The sequence below is a fragment of the Cydia fagiglandana genome, chromosome 15 (assembly GCF_963556715.1).
Source record: "Cydia fagiglandana chromosome 15, ilCydFagi1.1, whole genome shotgun sequence".
NCBI lineage: Eukaryota > Metazoa > Arthropoda > Insecta > Lepidoptera > Tortricidae > Cydia > Cydia fagiglandana.
Genome location: NC_085946.1, coordinates 1,289,818 through 1,310,589, shown reverse-complemented (window position 1 = coordinate 1,310,589; position 20,772 = coordinate 1,289,818). Strand labels below are relative to the sequence as shown.

The 20,772-nt window shown below is 35.7% G+C and overlaps 1 protein-coding gene across 1 annotated transcript; it reads right to left on the bottom strand.

Annotated features, from left to right (window-relative positions):
- Positions 1 to 1,389: 1,389 nt before the first annotated feature.
- LOC134671167 (uncharacterized) lies at positions 1,390 to 15,566 on the bottom strand. The gene is made up of 8 exons (XM_063528944.1): positions 15,319 to 15,566; positions 9,833 to 10,043; positions 6,980 to 7,345; positions 6,337 to 6,522; positions 6,033 to 6,154; positions 4,860 to 5,027; positions 3,964 to 4,134; positions 1,390 to 2,872 (listed from the first exon to the last, which is right to left on the bottom strand). Exons 1-8 carry the CDS (start codon positions 15,517 to 15,519, stop codon positions 2,582 to 2,584), a joined length of 1,716 nt encoding a protein of 571 aa, XP_063385014.1. The 5' UTR covers positions 15,520 to 15,566; the 3' UTR covers positions 1,390 to 2,581.
- Between the last annotated feature and the right edge of the window lie 5,206 nt (positions 15,567 to 20,772).

The following is a 20,772-nucleotide window of genomic DNA, read 5'->3' as shown; positions in this document are numbered from 1 at the left end:
CAGGGTACAGTACCGTTAAAATCATGTCTCAACAAGTTCATCTGATACATACGCTCTCTTTACTAAAACCCAAATTCAAAAGCATAATAGGAAACAATAAATCCATTGTCGGTATAAAATATAATAGATGTCTACCAATAAAGCAATTATGCTGTTATAACAATGAATAGCAACGCACAAGAAATGTTGACGTATTAGACTAAATCATGTTGAAACCAGTTGACACGTCTCGTTCTTTTTTTTAATCACACAAAGTAACATGTCTCAACAAGTTCATCTAAACAGACGTTCTCTTTACTCAAACCCAAATTATAAAAGAATAGGTATAGGAAACAATAAATCCATTGTCAGCATAAAATATAATAGACGTCTATTAATAAAGCAATTATGCTGTTATAACAATGAATAGCAACGCACAAGAAATGTTGATGTATTAGACTAAATCATGTTGAAACCAGTTGACATGTCTCGTTCTTTTTTTTAAATCACACAAAGTAACATGTATCAACAAGTTCATCTAAACAGACGTTCTCTTTACTCAAACCCAAATTATAAAAGAATAGGTATAGGAAACAATAAATCCATTGTCAGTATAAAATATAATAGACGTCTATCAATAAAACAATTAAGCTATTATAACAATGAACACAAGTGCACAAGAAATGCCTCACACGCCTCGTTATTTTTTTAAATAATAGAAAGAAACAAGTAACTACGAGTTTACTTTATATCGGAAGACTAGGTGAAAGCAGGTTAGTTTGATATGAGTTAGGTTGATTTTAGTTAGGTTTGGACAAGTTAGGTTTAGGTTAGGTTTTCGAAGAATAAGTTAGGTTTGGTAAAAGGTTAAGGTTAGTTTAGGCTGCCAAAGGATTACTAGTGTAAATTCTACGTCAGAAGAAGGTTAGAACTGTATTCCTTATAAATCGAAATAGCTCCAAGAGGTAATAAGATAATGCGGGTTATTAGAGTTGATAGTTAGAGTACCTAATACCTATTGCAAAATACCTATCACAAACACCTACAGTATACACACATAAAGAAGGCATGAATGGAGACGTCGGTGGGTTAAGGAAAGGGTCCAGGCAGGTAGTATGCTCGGTAACACAATAGCGCGCCCGAGTCGAGATCGAACAATAGAAAAGGGTCGATAAGCCTATTGTTACCGTGGTGAACAAGGTGTATTGTTTAATTAGCGTATTTCGTAAGTCCCTGAAGGAGGCGCCGGGCACTGCTGAGACCTAGCGCAATCAATTCAAATGGGGGGCTATTTTTTTTTTTTTTTTTTTAGGTTCAGCAGGGGCGGTGGCTCGGCCTTGGGGTCAGGATCGGGGACCACTGAGAGGCGGGGCCAGAATCGGGGAATACTTTCTACTATAATACCTACTTATGTTATCAGTACAAAGTTCATCGCACCAGTTATATCAAGTTATATATTATAATTACCATTCTAACCGGAATTATATATACAATTATAAATTAATTAAGTATATTAAGGTTGTTTCTCATTCAATAAATTCAATTGAGGAAAGGCATGCAGACAAGAAATATAATCATCAGCCGAATAAGAAAGGTAATGCATTATATAGATAAAAAAATAAACTTCGCGTAAAAATGTTTAATAAAGTTAAATAAACAACACCAAACTTAATCTACAAAAACTCAGCCAAAAACAGGCATTAGATCACAGACGATATTTTAAAAATAAATTTCAAATTGACCACGACGAGAAGTTATTTCTCAGGAACATATTATTATATTTATTCATTTAATAAACAAAATAACTATTTACATTGTTGTCAAATGGAAGTAAATAAATAAATAATTACTAGGGAACATCTGACAAAGATCAACTTAGCCCCAAATTAAGCAAAGCTTGTAATAGGTGCTAGGCGACGATATACATAGGTACTTATATACATAAATACATACTTATACACATAGAAAACAGCCATAACTCAGGAACAAATATTTTGTGTTCAGCACCCAAATAAATGCCCTTACCGGGATTCAAACCCAGACCCCGGAACATCGGCTTCACATGCAAATTACAAAAATAGATTCTAGAAAATGCCCTTTGGTAAGAAGTCCTTTTATATTTGCATTGACGCTTTCTTTGAAACCAAATAGAATATTTAAATGTATAAAAAATATAAAACACACTTTTTACTATTTAAATGAAATGTAAATTATTATTTAAGACAACTAGTGGCCCATATAAATAACTTAACTAGCATTACTATAAAAACATATTTTCAAACTAAACGTTACAAATCACATTATGGTTGCATTAGGAGCCGGCCGCGGCACTTGCTTCTTTGTAGTCGTATCCAATATCCGATATCGGATCGGACAATGTGAAAAACTCTGTTACACACACGACAAGCTTAAGACTTTCAGTGCCAATCGCCCCATTTCCAATATAAAATTAACACACCTATTGATAGGGTTCTTAGTACTAAATGTGTTAATGACCTATTATATGACGCGCATCAACCTTTTATCATTGAACAAACATTACAATTTTAGCTAGCACCTACATATGTATATTATCTCGCTAATAAAATCTCACCTCCACGCCTCACGCGTACATTTTCTTCAACTCCCTTCTCAAAATCTTTCCCGTATTCGTCTTAGGTATATCATTTACAAACACTACTTCTTCTATCTTCTTGTACGGCGCTACTTTCTCTGCTACGAAGCTCTGTAGTTCTTCTTCTGAGAGTTTGAATCCACTTTTAGGTATGACAAAGGCTCTGGGTGCTTCTCCGTGGTATTCGTGTGGCATGCCGATAACTGCTGCGTCGGCGACGGCTGGGTGAGATCGAAGGATGCCTTCTAGTTCTGCTGGCATTACTTGGAGACCTTTAACCTGTAGTAAGACCAATTTCGTTGGTTAAACTGTTAATTCTGGCATTTCAATGTGGGAAGAATTTGAAATATTTAAACAACAGACATCATCATCAATAAAACTGTTACAGTTTGTAACAGAAACGCTCGTCCTGGATATCCCGATGAACCGACAAAATCGTAGGTACATCACACCCATACTGTTATTTGGCCAATATGTTACCTACTTCGTCCGAGTACCTACTTCGTAAATAAAAATACCTAGATAAAATGTGGACACGTTGCTAAATTATTACCAAAATACAATAACAACTTAGGTCAAACCAGTTTTTAAATAACTAACCTAGACCTTGAAAACAATTGCTAAGAAAACATGTTTGTAAACTTTACATGTTTGGTCTACGTTGCTTTATAGAGGAAAACTTATTGATATGGCTGGGCAAAGGTTCACTGGTTAATGATATGCGTGATTATGGTTTTTAATTAATAGGTGACTAGTATAGGTACAATTTTATTGCTTTCTTGAAGATAATAACACGCGCGTGACTACTGTGTATTGGGTATTTAAAACATAAGAATAGTTTTTGGTTTGAAAGATTATAATCTATTTTAATGTATGATAGTCTGTAGGTTTGTAGGTATGTATCCATGGGCATGTCTCGTAAAGTACCTACATAACTCTGGGCCTTTGTTGCCTGATAATAAATGTTTTTTTTTTAATAAATGTATTTTTCATCTTCTTTCGTGTCGAGGTTCACTTAAACGATGGATGCCCAGAAAGCAGAGTCTAGTACAATTAGGATATGATAAACCACTTAGGCCATTTTGACCATCATGATACGCAATCACGCGTATCAACTATACAAATGACATTCGTTTGCCACACTCATAATGTATAACCTAACCTAACCTTTACCCGGGGATATGATGGTTGTGGATATTAAAACGATAATAACCGGATAAGGCATCCGTTTCCCCATTTCCTCTGTAACTACGTTATCACATCGATAACTGGTTCTTGATCTCGCAGATGTTCCATCTTATGGGCGGCCATGTAGTGTTTTTTATACTTCAACCAGTAGACTATTACCAGAACATAATAAAGTATGTTACCTTAATGAGTTCCTTGATTCTGTCTGTGACATACAGCCCAACATCCTTATCGTAGTAACCCAAGTCACCGGTTTTGTAAAAGCCATCCTCTGTCAAACTGTCTGCTGTCGCTTTTTCGTTCTTATGGTAACCCTTCATGACTACTGGTCCTCGGATGTACAATTCTCCTTGCTAAAAAATAAATGTTTAAACACCGTCAATTTTTATAATTAAAATATAATACATTTGTGACTTTCTATGTCTAAATAGTCCTGCACATGGCGCATGGGGATAAAGATCCTTTAGATATGGAACGCTAAATTTATTCAGACAACACACCAATAACAACACAGCAAACAAACAAACACTTAAACACACGCACAAACACATACAACACAACAAATACCAAACAACACTTTAACAAATAGGTACTTAAACAACAAATACTTTTTATAACAAATACTTAAATTGAGAGGTGAAACCAAAATGATCACCACTCAGCAATGCAATTAACACGACTAGCGTGGTCAACGGCGCCGGTTTTTTGTGGAGCCAGTCCATTTAGTGGTAAAAGTAAAATTTACTAAGTAGTAGTCCTACTAGAACTCGCAAACAACGGCAGCTGGTAGTAAATAAATCCGATGATTTAAAATTCTGATCGAACTTTATAGTTAATCGCGGATATTGGGGATACCTAAAGCAACAAGAGTTAGTGTGTTTTGTAAAATATCTTCAGAAATTACTTATACAAAGCCGTTATTTGAACCTTTAATTGAGATATGAGAATAATGCAAATAGGTATTTTGTGTCAAAGAGGCACTATCAGTTCGATACCAAATAGTTTATTCAGGGAAGATACCTGGTACTGATAAATTCTTCAACCCTATTCAAAGCTGTATTCTTAATGATAAACTTACTTCTCCACAAGGAACAGGGTTCTCAGTCAGGGGATCAACGCACTTAAGTTCTATGTTGGACATAAGCACCCCGCTGGAAGCGAAGTCCGGAGTAGTACCGATCAGCGTTGCTGTAGTCAAGGATGTCGTCTCCGTCGCTCCGTATCCTTGGCCGAATGCTAGGTTACCCTGTCAATGTATAGTTGAAGTTTTAGCAAAGCAAGTACAGTGGTAGAAAGACTTAAAGATGTCCGACTAGATTTTTAGAAGCTTTGTTCTTAAAAAGCAGCGTTGACCATTAGACCATTAGACCGGCCACTCGCTTAAAAATCATCAAATTAAAGACCAGACCTGATCCTAAGCCTGAAAATGTTGCCAATATCTACCCCGGATATTTGCTAATAGGGAAAAAGAGAAAATCAGAGAAATAAGTTGACACCAAATTAAAATTAAATTGGTTAGAAACAAGTAATATTTTCTTTTGATTTTTTATATAATCTTGTATATGACAGGTGAAATTTTATCTAGACACGCGGCAGCGTGTCAAGCCAAGTTCAAGCAAAGGAACTGGCTAGCCAGCGCCAAGTGTAATATTACACGAACCACTTGGTGCCACTTTTAACCCTTCTATAACTCAAAACATCTTTAACATAAACACATAAAACTACGTGTGTTTAATTATATCCATAAGGACATCTAGAAGCCCAAATTTCATGAAGCTAGCTCAAACGGTTATAAAGATATGAAGGTCAAAAAGTCGTAAATTTTAAGACTGACTGACAGACTTATAGTACCTAAACCTAACCTACTTCCAGATGACCTAGAAGGATGAAATTTGGAATCCAGCTCAGTTATTGTGTGAAAGGGTAGGAAAAAATCTAAAAATAAAAAAAAGTTATAAAACCCCCCTATTTTCCCAAGTCAAATCTAACCTACTTTAAGATCTCACATTTTTTTTAAATAACAGCAATTGTTATAGGTATCCAATAAAGCAAAGAAATAGAGTTTAATACTTGTTTATAATGTTATTTTGTTCCTATAAATACATATTTGGATTTTGCATAGAACTTGGCACTCATTTAGATCTCCATTCTTTTTGCGGCGAGCCCCACAGCCAAGCATAATTTTTGTATTGAACTTGGCTCTCCTTTTTTACATTTATGTTTTTGATGGGATTTATAATACAGGACTTACGTTACTTTTTTCCATAACCAATTGAACATCAGTAGCGGATAACGGAGCGGCGCCGCTTGAGATTCGTCTTACATGTTTCAAATGATCTTTGGTCACGTCTGGATGCTTACCTAGTAACACAGCTGGAAACAGTAGTGTTATTTATGTTTAGTATGATCTTATTAATTGAATATGTGTGACCAACTTTTGTTTCTTAGCGATTATATTAAGATAAATGACACTCAGTTTGAAAACCTCAATTTCAACAGCAGCCACTTTTCTTGTAAGAGCTTCAACCAAACCTATGTTTTTTTTCTTTACTTACCAATAGGAGGTACTATATAGAGAAGGCTCGCCTTTTGATTTTTTAGAACATCTAAGAACAATCCAGTTGAGAACGTAGACATGGTTATAAGTTTGCATCCGTGTGTCAGGTGTCCAAGTAGATTAACCACTAGTCCATAGATGTGGAAGAATGGCAAAATACACGGCACTACATCTTGGAACGAATCTGGAAGCAGAAAGAGAGTACCAAAGATTTTAGACAGAAGTATCATGAGAATCATGATTAAGATGTTTTAAATTAAATAAATAATAGATTCTTACGAAGAGTGGCAATTGCTACGAATATAAATGATTAAAAACAGAATTGCTGTCGTCAAAGATAATTACAAAAGACAAAGAGTCATAACGCAAAAAAGCATATGTCGTCACCCATCATGGCATAGCAACTAATGTTATTTTGAAATTAGTATAATATATGTACTTATATACATGTGTTTTTGTATGTATATGCTTGTTGTAAATTTTAATTTTTAATTTAATTATTTTGTTAATACTTCTATTTCAGTTTTAACTTAACTTTATAAATACAATAAAGTCTAAAGCTTAATGCATCCCCTAATAACCCCATCCTTTCTCGTAACCATAATAGTATGTCTTTGAAATAAATACATCTACAAACTCACCAGTCGTAAGTATAGGATAGCAATTTCTTTCCTCCGACATAATTTCAATAGCCGCAATGGCGTTCCTGTGAGTAATCTCCACTCCTTTCGGCATACCAGTTGTCCCGCTCGAAAATGGAATGACTGCTATATCATCAGGCTTTCGTTTTTCTACTTTTTCCAATAGGGCATTATCTATTTCACCATTTTCTGCTACTTCTGTGAATCTGACTGTGCCATTTGGTATTGGTATCTCTGTGCTATCTTTTATTATAATTCTCAAATCAAGGTTAGCATTGTACATTGCTTGTTTTATTGTGTCGTAGCATTTTGATGTCGTCACGATTAGTTTTGGCCTGGTTAAGGATAATTGATGAGTGAGTTCTACTGCAATAAAAAAACATAATTATTAGTCATTTCAATTCAGTGGGGAATTATATCCTTTCTAAAATCATGTATACCAGCTGTGATCTAGATACCTACCCAAATCAATTATTATACATTATCAGCTTCTGTCGCAACTTTGTCTGTACCCTTTATCTTTAAAGTAAACTACCCTTTATCCTTCCCCAGTTCTCAAACCATCTCCATACCAAATTTCATCTAAGTCGGTTCAGCAGTTTAAGCGTGAAAAGTAATAGACCGACAGAATTAGTTTCGGATTTATTTCATTAGGTAAGTAGAGATTTTCAATTTGGAATAAACGTCATGGCAACTTGATAACGAACAAGTGTAAACAAATGTAAGCCGGTAATAAAACGTCGATATAAAACAATTAAGATTATCTACTCCCTTCTCGTATCATTACATTCGTTATTAGTCTTAACAGTTTTATTGTGACGGTTTTTCTTTTATTTGTAATTTGTGATAATGAGAAGCAGGTACTGTCTAATAAATCATACGTAAAGTAAGTAGCTGGAAGAGATCCCTTAAAGGCCTTCGCCTTTGTACACATTTATTGTACCTATTCTTTTTTAGTCTCTTTGTTATGCATACTTATCGTGTGCAATAAAGTGTTTTACTACTACGACTAAATAATTTAACTCATTGCTTCACGATTGAAATTGCACAATTAACAATTAATTGCACTTATTGCTAGATGTTTTTTTCCTGACTAACGACCTATTCAGTGACCACTTTCAATTAGCAATGCACGCACGAGAACTTTCCAAAGTTGCGAAACTTTCCACATGAGAAATTCTCAGTAACTTCTGAGAATGTTCTCGAGAACGAGAATTTATTTATTTATCGTAGTTTAGACCATGAATATTCACGATAGTTTAGGTGTAGTCCTTACCCCCAGAAAATTCCGACTTTTGGTCGTCCGTTTCCGGTCAGAAAAATGTATGACGGCCCGGCCAAACGGTCAGACTTAGGTGGGGGATGCTCGACCAAATGTCATAGAGGGACCCTGGCAGTTTTTGACGCCGCCATTTTTTTTCAATATGGCCGACTTTTTTTTTTACTTTTATAATTTTGTCCTGGCGCGCTGAAATTTTGGTCACGGAATCTCGGGGTCCCCTAGATACCTATGAAAATTTTTTTTTAGAAAAATGCTACAATTGCGGGAAAACTGGCCACTTTTATTTTGTATGGCAACTTTTAAACGGTGCGTGATAGGTGGGGGGTGCTCGACCAAATGTCATAGAGGGCCCCGAGACAAAACAAACTGCATTAAAAAAAATCAAAATGGCCGACTTTTATTTTAATTTTTTCAAGTTGGTCCGAGCGCGCTGCGATTTGGCATGGCGGGAGATAGAGGCCTCTAGATTCTAATGAAACAAAAAAAAATGTTTGGAAAAAATTGTCGAAAGTCGAAATGTTCTCTGATATACAGTGAGAATTTAAGCAACTTATTGGTAAATTTATCACATCAACAAAATAGCTAACTGTAATAGACAATAATATATGCATAATAACATTTAGTTTTAAGTTATGCCTATTTAAACTTTATTTCAAGTATATTCTCTTGTTTAAACAATAATTTCCAAGTTGCAGGAATGTTCTGAGAACATTCTCGAGAACGTTTCCGCTTTTTGGGAATGTTCTGCAATTTGTACATTGCTACTTTCAATACGTATAGCTATACTTTAGCTAGGTAGTCATTGATTGTGATAACTGAGATGTTATTGTTTGGGTTATCCAAATACATAGATAAAACGTCAGTGGTTCAGACTACACTGATATTTATAGTAATATTATTATGTAGAAGGTATATATCTGTTTCCCCGACTTTACAGACCTGTATTTAATCCAATCTCTCTACGTGTTTTCAAGAGTAGTTTACATATGATTAGGTATATAGATAAGTAAATTAATAGGTACTTGAGATTGAAGATATTGTTTTCTGTCACACTTATTTAATATTTGTCTTGTCGAAATTAATCACCCGACACCATTGGATTCCTAAACTTTGACAACAAACATTAATTTACATTTAGAACCGGTATAAGGCTCGTAGGGCAAAATATTGTAGATACACAATTTTATCCTGATGTTTAATTGAAAACCAAAAAGTTTTAAATCGATAAAAAAAACTTCTGCAATGAATCCTCCTGGGTTAGTGGCCGTTGCAGCCGATGAAATAGGACGTTTTGTGAACCAAAGATTTCCTTTGGCAGGATTGCTCCTTAGAAACCAAGGATTCATTTAAGAAGTGGGGCCACCAAGATTTTTGATGTAAACTTTTAGAGGGTCTCTCCACCTTATCTTGATATCTATACATTTATTTCGTGTGCAATCGCATCTCTTAGACAGTTTGGCGCTTTAATACCCATATTGAACTAAGTACCTAGATCAGACACGCAAGGAGCTTAAGTGGTTCGATTACGTAACTAGTATCTACCACACAGTATGATTTAAAATAATCCTTACATTCTTTATAAATAGGGTTGATAGTGGTCATCGTGCACCCAGCCTGTACAATCCCTAAGGCTGTCACCACAAACTCGGGGCAGTTGGGTAGCATGATAGCCACGATATCGCCTTGCTTCAGGTCGAACTTCTTTAGAAGAGATGTCGCAAAGATGCCCGTATTGTGCTGAAGTTGCTCGTATGTGTATGATTTTTTTGTCTCAGCACATTCCTGAAACAAGTTACGTTGTAAACAATAATAATTTTATTTTTACTTGAATTTTACATTACCTACAGACACAGATACACTGCTATTGTCGTCTGCGTTTTCACTGTCAGAGGGGTTGATTCGCACTACGTCCGATCCGAATCGGATCAAAACCGTGACAATATGGTCCGTAGTAGCCGTAGAACTATTTCTATGGTAAGCTACGCACTCGAATTCTAGCATGAGAGAAAGAAATCGGATAACGGAGATCGGATCTAGTGCGTAACTTACCATAGAAATAGTTCTACAGCTACTACGGACCATATTTTCACGGGTTCGGATCAGATTCGGATCGGACGTAGTGTTAAACCGCTCTCAGATCCGATATCGGATGTCGGATACGACTACAAAGAAGCAGCCAACCAGACTTTGGGCACTGGAGGTCTTGGTCACTTTTTCTTAGTAGGTACATGCCATTTATTTCAATTTATACAAAGAAGCAAAAAGTTAAAAAGTGCATTTTTATATTTTTACATTTAGTAATTTAGTTTAGTAATAGCGTTGTGTTGATTGTTATTCAAAAGAAAGAAGAAGAAAGGTTAACGCAAAAATAGAAGGATTGCCGATTGATGCCTGGGCCTGGCATAATATTGTGAGCATATCACTACCACAATGGAGATGAAATGTCACCTTTTAAGCTATGTATCATCATCATCAATTATCAGGTAAGCTGTAGGTAAATGTTTACGTAATTTTTAGCATTCGCACATTAATTACATTCAAACACTGTTAATTGTTCAGACGGTATTGATACCTACTATCTACATCTAAAATCCTTGTCGTGACACTCGTGACTCGTCAGCTTCGCCGCTATAGGTACGAATAGTAAAATTATTAAATATTATACATACAAATTGTAAACTAAAATAAACCTAAAAATGAGTAAAAGGAGCATTCCACGGGCTGTCCCGTACAAACGCATTTTATTTCCTGTGTTGCGACTTTTTTCTCGGCATTTAAAGTAGACGATTATTTTTCTGTGCATATTTTTGACCATTTGTCATAGAAAAGAAAACTCTTATACCTTTAAATCTTCAGAAACTTCGCGTTTGTACGGGACAACGGTAGACAATTTCATGGAAGGCTCCAATAATAAATAAAATATTATTAGTTACCCCCCCACTCTGATTGTCTCCCGGATCAAATGTGCCAAAAATACTGGCGGCATTACCCCGCTGAATGGCCAGTGATATATGTTGGACAATATGTGGTATATGTTTAATCAATTTGTTATACAAATAACAAGCAATTGTCATTTTCTATAATTATTAATAATAAAGTAATTTACCAAAAAAATATTATTATAGAATGTTGGAATGGCATAGTGTATCTCGGTGTTAACACTGTAAACGCAGTTTTTACGATCGGAAGCTGAATCCTATGGCTTAAGTCGTCACAAAGATGGAAACAACTGTATTAAAACTGTTGCAATTTTAGTTCAGATTTACATAAATTACAATGCCGTGTACATTCAACAGAAAAGTGGACAATCGTTCGCTAAATGATACCTATTGGGGCTGTATTATTATTTTTTCTACCGTATGCAATCTTCTTCAGATTTAATTTTGAACAAGACAGAAGTATAACCTTGTGACTTACTTATTGGCTACTAATGTTCGTCCTCGAGTTGAAACAGTTTAAGTACATAGTTCCAGGCAGCGTTATTCTTATATTTTGATCACTGGGTCTTCTTTGTTAAGTAATAAAGTACGTGCCTACACCAAAGAAGGCCTATCGTTGAGTTTCCCTGTGATGATTCTTAGCTTAAAATGATATTAAGGCAATTTTGGCATAAAATGTTAAAACATCCTTGCAAAGGCCTTTGCCTTGTTTGTTTAGGTACTGCCAAGGTTAATAGCAAACGTCTTATCTAAAAATGCGTAAACGTAATGAAGCATAATTATGGCTTACCTTGACGTGTCCTGACCTAGGATGTTTACCTGACTATGGGAAGTAGGTATATCGAATTTAGTAATAGGTAGGTACCTAAATATTTTATACATGCAAATTTTCGGCTCCATCGCAAACCGGGAAGTGGGTCAAATTTAACTTGCAAGATTTGACCCGTACAAACATAGTTACACACTTAGTAGTAACATAGTTACATATTATGCATATATAGACATACATTGCAAGTTAACTAAAAGCTTGTAAAAATGACCTTTAAGGCTGGTAAATCCTGATTCAAAGATTGTAAAAAGTACCTGCTGTCATGCACTGTCAGTCACGTTTATATCCACGGTGGCGAAAAAATAACTTCATTCCCGCTGCTAGGGAGGTTTTGGAATTATACTGAGCAACTTTTACTATGGGACCAACCCCGAAAACGCGAAAAAATAATTTACGTTCCCATAGAAAATCATCATCATCATCTCAGCCATAAGACGTCCACTGCTGAACATAGGCCTCCCCCTTGGACCTCCTGCATACGTGCCGGTTGGAAGCGACCCGCATCCAGCGTCTTCCGGCGACCTTAACAAGGTCGTCTGTCCATCTTGTGGGTGGACGTCATACGCTGCCCTTGCTAGTCCGTGGTCTCCACTCGAGCACTTTTCGAGCCCATCGGCCATCTTCTCTGCGTGCAATGTGGCCTGCCCATTGCCACTTCAGCTTGCTAAACCGGTGGGCCTTGTCGGTGACTTTAGTTCGTCTACGGATCTCCTCATTTCTGATTCGATCACGTAGAGAAACTCCGAGCATTGCCCTCTCCATAGCTCGTTGAGCGACTTTTAGTTTTGAGGATTTGGCTGGCCCATAGAAAATGGACCAGCCAAAATATATGAAACAGGCAAAGCTTTTTTTCGAGATTTCGGGGTTGGTCCCTTGGTCCCATAGTAAAAGTTGCTCAGTAAAATCCCATAACCTTGCCAGGGAACGGGAATGTATGTACTTAATTTTTGGCCACCCTGAACATATAGGTATGTAATTGGGGAATATTTTCTTTGTCTAATTGTCTCCTGTCCCAAATTACTTACCCCACTTGGCGGTAATTTTAACATTCGGCTCGATTCGGGAAATGAATAGAGATGCACTAGATATGAAATAGTAACGGCAAAATGTACCTTATGGCGCCGCGATTCGGGAAATTAATTAGATTCATAATATGAAATAGTAAAGTTATGTGACGTTCCACGAGAAAAGGTACCTTATGGCGGCTGGCGCTTACGTCGCATAGCGCCACAATAATATTGGAGCGTAAGCCAACCGCCATAAGGTACCTTTATCCGTGGGACGTCACATATCTTTACTATATCGTACTAGTTAATCTCTAATTCACTTTCCGAATCGCGCCGATTGACATTCGTCACGTTTCGGCCAGAGGTCAAGCCCATGATGCTGGCTAATCCCAATGTCAACTTCCTTGTTAAAATGATGTTTACCTAAAATCTGAAGCAGCTTTTAGATAAGTGACGTTAAACTGATCCTTGGATAAGATGAAACAAGGAAACACTGGCAAATGAGAATAAAATGACGTCATTTATATATCGTTCTGATGTCAAAATATACGTTTGAATTGACCTCCCGCTGCTGTGATTAGTGGCGCCATCTTTCAATAATAAATTTGTCTTGTTGTGTTTATTGTGTTTCGCTGTGTGATTTATAACTCTGCACTCTGTATCTTAGAGTATTTAAACAAACATTTTGTATATTTTCGGGTAGGTACTAGGTTAACTGCCTGGATCTGTCACTGAACGACCTGACTTTAACCTACATTATTTATTATGTAATGTATTAATCAAGATTTAGTTTACTTTTATTTAAATACCTAAAGACACAGAGTAGTATTCGTCCATGTGTAAAAAAAATAACGTCTTATATTATTACTAAAGTTGACATCATGTTGTATTTTTTGTAATACCTACTAAAGTATCTGTTAGGTACCTCTCTCTTCTCAATAATATGTACCTACTTAGAAACATTTCCAATAGATATTGATTACTAATCCATGATAAACAATGGGCGATTAAAGTAATGTACATATATTCAATAGGTGGATTAAATACTTGGTACATAATAAAGAAAGGACGCTTAACACGTGGATTTTTGTACATTAACCCACCTGTTCCATTCTCTACTTATAATGGGGTTGGCAACTGCCAAAGGTTTGCATAGATGGCGCCAGCATATCTATTATATTTTAATTTTCTCGTAACAGCTCAGGAGCCTTGCGAAGATGACAATCGTTTGCAGAAAACGAAACTAAACGCTATTGTCTCTCTATCACTCTTCTAAGTGCGATGAAGACAGATAGCGTTTCGTTTCGTTCTTCTGTGTTAATGAATTTCATTTTGACTAGGCCCCCAGATGTTTGACCGAGCCTATTTTATTGTATATGTGAGCCAGATTTCGCCAGTTATCGAAATCGACTGGAAACGCTAATGGATTATGATGATATGATGATTGGGTCAAGTAAGCATTTCCTGTAATTTCTATGGAAAATATAGTAACGTATTATATGTGCGCATACCTACCTACATATAGATTACGACGATGGCACAGAATAAATAATAGTACTAGGCAACGATGGCCAAAGATATACTGTATACTTACTAAACTTGTAGCCTATATAGATGCCTCGCGTCAAAGGACGACAGTTCCTTCAAGTTTATCTTTTGGATGTACTTAATTAAAAAAATGGAATTAATATGTTTTACCTTATTTTAATTTATGATAGTGATAGTGACCATTACTCGACGACAGAGGTGTAATTTAACTAATTTATTATTCGAGATGGTAAGGCTAATGTTGCATGGTAACTACATCTTACTGACTAATGCAAACATAATTATTCAAAATTGTTCAATTGTAGGTACGAGATTGAATGCATGTTGCTGATTAGTATGTACAGGATAAACATTTACATAAATAACTAATTTATTTACAAATTAGTTCTAACCAAAATTCTAATTTAATAATTCAGCCGAGTTCGTACTAGAAATTTCGCTGAATACCTATAGGTATGTACCTATAATATATGTAGAAAAAACTTTAATGTTTACGAACTGTTACAAGGTTCCTTCTACTGCACTGTGGTAAGGTGTTTAGAGTCGGACCAAGAAAAGTCTGCAGCGGATTTGGTAGCCCACGCAGTGCAAGTGTTATTTTAAACGTCAAACTTCTATGAAATTATGACGAATAAATAACGCTTGTACTGCGTGGGCTATCAAAACCGCTGCAGACTTTTCTTGGTCCGACTCTATTTGTTTAAATAAAAATATAATGCGACAAATAAACTCACCAATGCAACTAACTTTTTAAATCCCGCGGATTCCCTCCAAACTCTGTCCAACAGTTTCATATCAGGAATTTTCTTTTCCGGCAGAAAAGACTTTATGATGAAATCCTCGTCTTTCCTCAAAGGCGCACTGACAGACATTTTCCTTTGCCATTTTATTTTTTTTAATTCACTCGTGATAAGTTTACGCGCCAGGCTGTTCATTGTGCGCGCGATTTTCTTTAAGGTTCGCGTACGACTGATCTGAATGAGCGTGTTTCGAAATGAACCGATTCTATTTTGTTTTGTTGTTGTGAGTGACTTGTGAATAGGAAAGACTGTCAATCTCTAACAACTATCAAATAACATTACGATTAACACTATCAGTGCCAAGTGCCCCAATACAAAATGAACACATCTAGCGTGTTCTTGGTTGTGGATGTTTTATGAGCACCGATTTAGACCTTGGTTGATTAGATCAAAGACATTTGGCATAATGACTGTCATTCGTAGGTACACTATTTTTGTTTCATGTTATGGGTCACTTTTCATTTTGTTTCTGTCTTTTCTGTTAGCGAAATTCTCGCAATTGCATAAATTTAAAACACTTACACTTGATTCTGTTTTGGGGATCTGTGTCGTTTCTAGAAATTAGGCCCGTATATCCTAACATTATTTTGCCTAATTTTATCCTTATACGGTGTTCAGCAGTGGCAAAAACACCTTCTAAAATATATGAGCATAGTTTTGAAGTGACGTACAACAATGATTATCGTATGACGGTCCCTACGACAGTTTCTTCCAGTCTTTTTTGATTGGGCTTAATTTAAATATATAACTGAAGAAATTTGTTTTTACCATATCTATATTACTTGTAGGTACTAGAAAATCTAGAAATATTACAATAATGTGCTAAACTTCCAAAAACTGTCTACAAACATGTTACGTAACGTAACAGCTACTACTGTCATAAGGACCATCATTCGACGAGAGAGCTAAAGGAACGCAAAGTTTTATTCGTCGTTTCGCAGTCTTTATCACTTATTTGTCTCCTATATTGTGTGCTTACCTACGTAATACAGTGATAATAAGGCAATAAACCATGTCTAAATATAAACACTTTCTTATATCGCGTAGTATTTATATGGTCGAATTGTTTTCGTGAAAGATAGTCAAAATACCCGTATCATACTTTGGTAATGTATTATCATATTTTTAATTATTATCTTGTGAGTTTTTACAGCATACTAATAAATGTTTTATCTAATATATTATAACAGGTAGATGCTGTCATATTAAAATACATAGGTTACATAGGTACCTATAAATAAGTGGTGAGACTGTCGGTGTACCACCAGTCTACTAATGTTAATTTAAATTATTAAAAGTAAGTTTTTTTGATGACACTTCAAAGTGCTGGGTTTCGAGGGGTTAAGTGGCCCATCGGCGGAAAGTCGCCAGCCTGTCGGTATTCTACAGGCTGCACTTCGGGGAGTGTGCCCAAGAGTTACACGAGCTTATTCCACCGTCCCCATTCTACCATCGGACTTTTAGACGCACGGCCGGTTTCCATCCTTACATGGTAGATATTCCACCAATTCGCACGAAGCGCTTTGCTTCTACTTTCCTTATGCGCACTGCCAAGGAATGGAATTCCCTGCCGGCGTCTATATTTCCGTGTTCTTATAACCCGGCAACCTTCAAATCAAGAGTGAACAGGCACCTTCTGGGCGAGCTCGCTCCATCGTAGGCCACGTCTACGCCTCGGCTAGTCTGTGGCCATGAGTAAGCCCATTCATAAAAAAAAAAAAAGTTATGTCTTAGCACACAATTTGATGCATAGGTATTGAATAGCTATACCCATTGAAGCAGTAAGGTTGCAATATTGTACAGTCATCAGCAATAGTATCTTACATAACTATGGCCGCAAAAATATATGACGCGCTCTTATTGCGCTCCAAATAAGAACGTGTCACATATTTTTGCGGCCCTAGTTGTGTAAGATAACTATTGCTGATGACTGTACATTGTAGATGTAGACTTTATTGCAGATCTATGGCATTTGTCGGTATAATCGTAATCCGAATGTTGTTTAAAATAAATGTTTGTGAAATCTAAAATATTTAAGTAGGATTTAGGAAAGCATGACAATCGTAAAAACTTGTATCTTAATATTGTTTACTCGATTTTAAGACGTCATCTGACGCGCGAGGCTGTAACCCAATATCAACCTTCGTGCATTCGAATAAGGTTTATTCTGACGCGCCGCGCACGATAGGCGTGGCGGGTTTATATTGTATTCATACTCGTATCTTAACAGTAACAGTTGGTACTTAACCCCTTGTCTGCGGCCTGTCAAATATAATCATTGAAAAAGTGACCTTGACATTTAAAACAATAGATTTAAATTCACACGCACGGATCCGTGTCTAAGTAAGCATATCTACGAGGGGTTAAGTCATAAAAAAATATTACCACCGTTGTTTTTAGGGTTCCGTACCCAAAGGGTAAAACGGGACCCTATTACTAAGACTTCGCTGTCCGTCCGTCCGTCCGTCCGTCTGTCACCAGGCTGTATCTCACGAACCGTGATAGCTAGACAGTTGAAATTTTCACAGATGACGTATTTCTGTTGCCGCTATAACAACAAATACTAAAAACAGAATAAAATAAAGATTTTAATGGGGCTCCCATACAACAAACGTGATTTTTGACCAAAGTTAAGCAACGTCGGGAGTGGTCAGTACTTGGATGGGTGACCGTTTTTTTTGCTTTTTTTTGTTTTTTTTTTGCATTATGGTACGGAACCCTTCGTGCGCGAGTCCGACTCGCACTTGCCCGGTTTTTTATATTCTTATGAAGTTATGATAGGTTATGTAAGTAAACTATTTAAATATGTATCGGTTTCGTCACAAGTATTGTTTTGTATTAAAAATGTGCATTGGTAAAAACATGTAGGTACATACATGATAGATACATGTACTACCTACATGATAGATACATGTACTAGCTACTCTAATATTCTCTATAAATAATTATCTAACGTAAATTCTAATATTACCAAAATGTTTCTGTAAAGACTGTTGTACGTACATTTTGAATTTGGTACTTTATGCGAAGTGCGTGGTAGATGAACTAATTGTGACGATTGGACGTTTAGGGAAAAATGTGATCATTTTGAGGTTGATTAGAAATAAAAATCTAATTCAATGGACACTGAAATATGTTTGTGAACACAACCGTATACATGTGATACCAAATTATTTTAAAATTTCAAACCAATTATATTGCCAGATTTAACTCAAAGGTGTCATTTGCACGAAAGCAAAAATAATAAGTAAGTATAACATATTTCAAAATATTTTAATAGATATTTGAATCGTCTTAAAGTACATTTACATAAAAAGTTTATAAAATAGTAAATAACAGTAGTAGACTAGCTTATTTTATTGTTTATATGACTAACAAGCTGTTTCTATAATAATACAAAATAATGGAAAATTTAAAGCGAATAAAAAAAAATATTGCACAAGCTTGGTAATATTGTTCCTACAAAAAAAAGTAGGTAGCATTTTCCAATTCATAATCACATAATTTAATATATGAAACCATTTAATATCGAACATATAGATGAATAAAAATAATTGCAAAGTCAAAAAAAACATAATTATAATTATAACATGAACATTTTGATGACATTGATAAAATATAGAATAGATTAAAATTGGCCTCGTTTTCATATGATATTATTTACATCTAAAGTCAATACATAACAATTTATAAAACTGTGAACACTTTCCAATTAATATTTCTCAAAAATAATACTTTATAACAATGTTGGTTACACCAAGGGTTCTAAATCTTTTAAAGTTCGCGGCGTAGGTACAGTCAGCGGCAGAAGTTGCTAAGCGGGTCAGGTGTTCAAAATGATCTTGACGCGACTTTATTATTAAGAGAATATAAGAGCGTGTCAAGGTAATTTTGAACACCTCGCCCGCTTAGCAACTATTGCTGCTGACTGTACATGCAAGTTAAAAAATTTATATCGGCGCCCTAACCTATAGTCCGTTTTTTTTAGCATTAGAAAGAACTTCGCAGAAGTTCGCTTGTGGTTCTAAATCTGGCACTTTTAACGGTAACTATTTGAAGTAAATTATATGTATTGACCATGCTACATTAGATAATTCAATAATTATTAACAATTAACGAGCCTGATACAAACTACACGCTTGCTTCTGCGGAGTTCTTTCTAATGCTAAAAAAAACGAACTATAGCTAGGCTGTTCGAAATATACAGGTAACATGGTGGTGGGTTGCTTCACGGCGCCCGCTATGTATAAAGTGTCATTCTATGGAACTTGCTAACTATGTAAACAAACCGCCATATTGAAATTGTCTCTGAATGTATTTACTAGTGATTTTTGTTTACATAGTTAGCAAGTTCCATCGAATGACACTTTAGTGTCTATGGCACCCCGAGGGCCCGTTTCTCAAAAGCTTGTAACTTGTAATACAAGTATTGGCGTAAAGGCCAATGATATGTAACTTGCAATACAAGTGGAAGTCCCTTTCTAACAAAAGCTGTCAAAAAGTGACATCCGCTTGTATTACAAGTTACAAGCTTTTGAAAATCGGGCCCCAGGGCGCCGCGGCGCATAGTTTTGGGAACCCCTGGGTTACACCATTGGATTGGACCCTTGAGCTTATTGCCTTAGTACTCTTAGTAGATAATAATACAGTAAAATAATTATTATAAATTAATTAATTTGGTTTTTAAGAATGAGGACAAGATAATAGCGTCAATACAATTTATGAAAGTAACAAACTACACAAATAAAAAAACGTCATATAAAACTTGGTAAAATACTTTTCACAGTCAATTTCGGTTTGCAACTAACAATTCAGTTAAAAAAATAGGTAGTTCTCTCAAAACAATAGGTATGTAATGATTTTCTAAGATTTTAACAATATATGAAATTCTTGAATAATTTTACGGTTTAGACTCACTTGTTTTTAGCAGTACGCAATACACGGCCGTCGTGAACGCTGCTCGCACTGTTAGTGCTTGAGAAAGGAGACCTAGGCTCTCCGAAACGTGTCGCGCGAGTGACTAAAAACAAGTGAGTCTAAACCGTAAAATTATTCAATGTTAGTATGTCTCACAACAGTTTAAATTCAATTATATGAAATTCCTTAAACAACTTTGTAATACATAGAAATAGTTGTGTAAATACGTATCAGTCTTAAAATACTAGGATCCTTAATACTATATTTTTCCCAATACCCATACGTATGTAAATACTTTAACAAAATACAAATATAATAACATTGTAGCATTATTAAGAAACAATTTAAAATCGAATGTATAAAATATCTGTACATTTTTGTCTTTATGCTCTATGGTACACTTAACACACGGCGTAGCCGATAACACGTATTTTCCGCTATGTAGCGAAAAGCGCTTAAGTGAATGTGTTA

What these genes read in the sequence shown, in the direction of transcription:
- LOC134671167 (XM_063528944.1), bottom strand. Translation starts at nt 15,519, where the DNA reads ATGAACAGCCTGGCGCGTAAACTTATCACGAGTGAATTAAAAAAAATA. An exon ending in TTAAAAAGTTAGTTGCATTG is followed by an intron (nt 10,044 to 15,318) that starts GTGAGTTTATTT and finishes AACTTGTTTCAG; the next exon opens with GAATGTGCTGAGACAAAAAA. An exon ending in CAACCCTATTTATAAAGAAT is followed by an intron (nt 7,346 to 9,832) that starts GTAAGGATTATT and finishes TTTTTATTGCAG; the next exon opens with TAGAACTCACTCATCAATTA.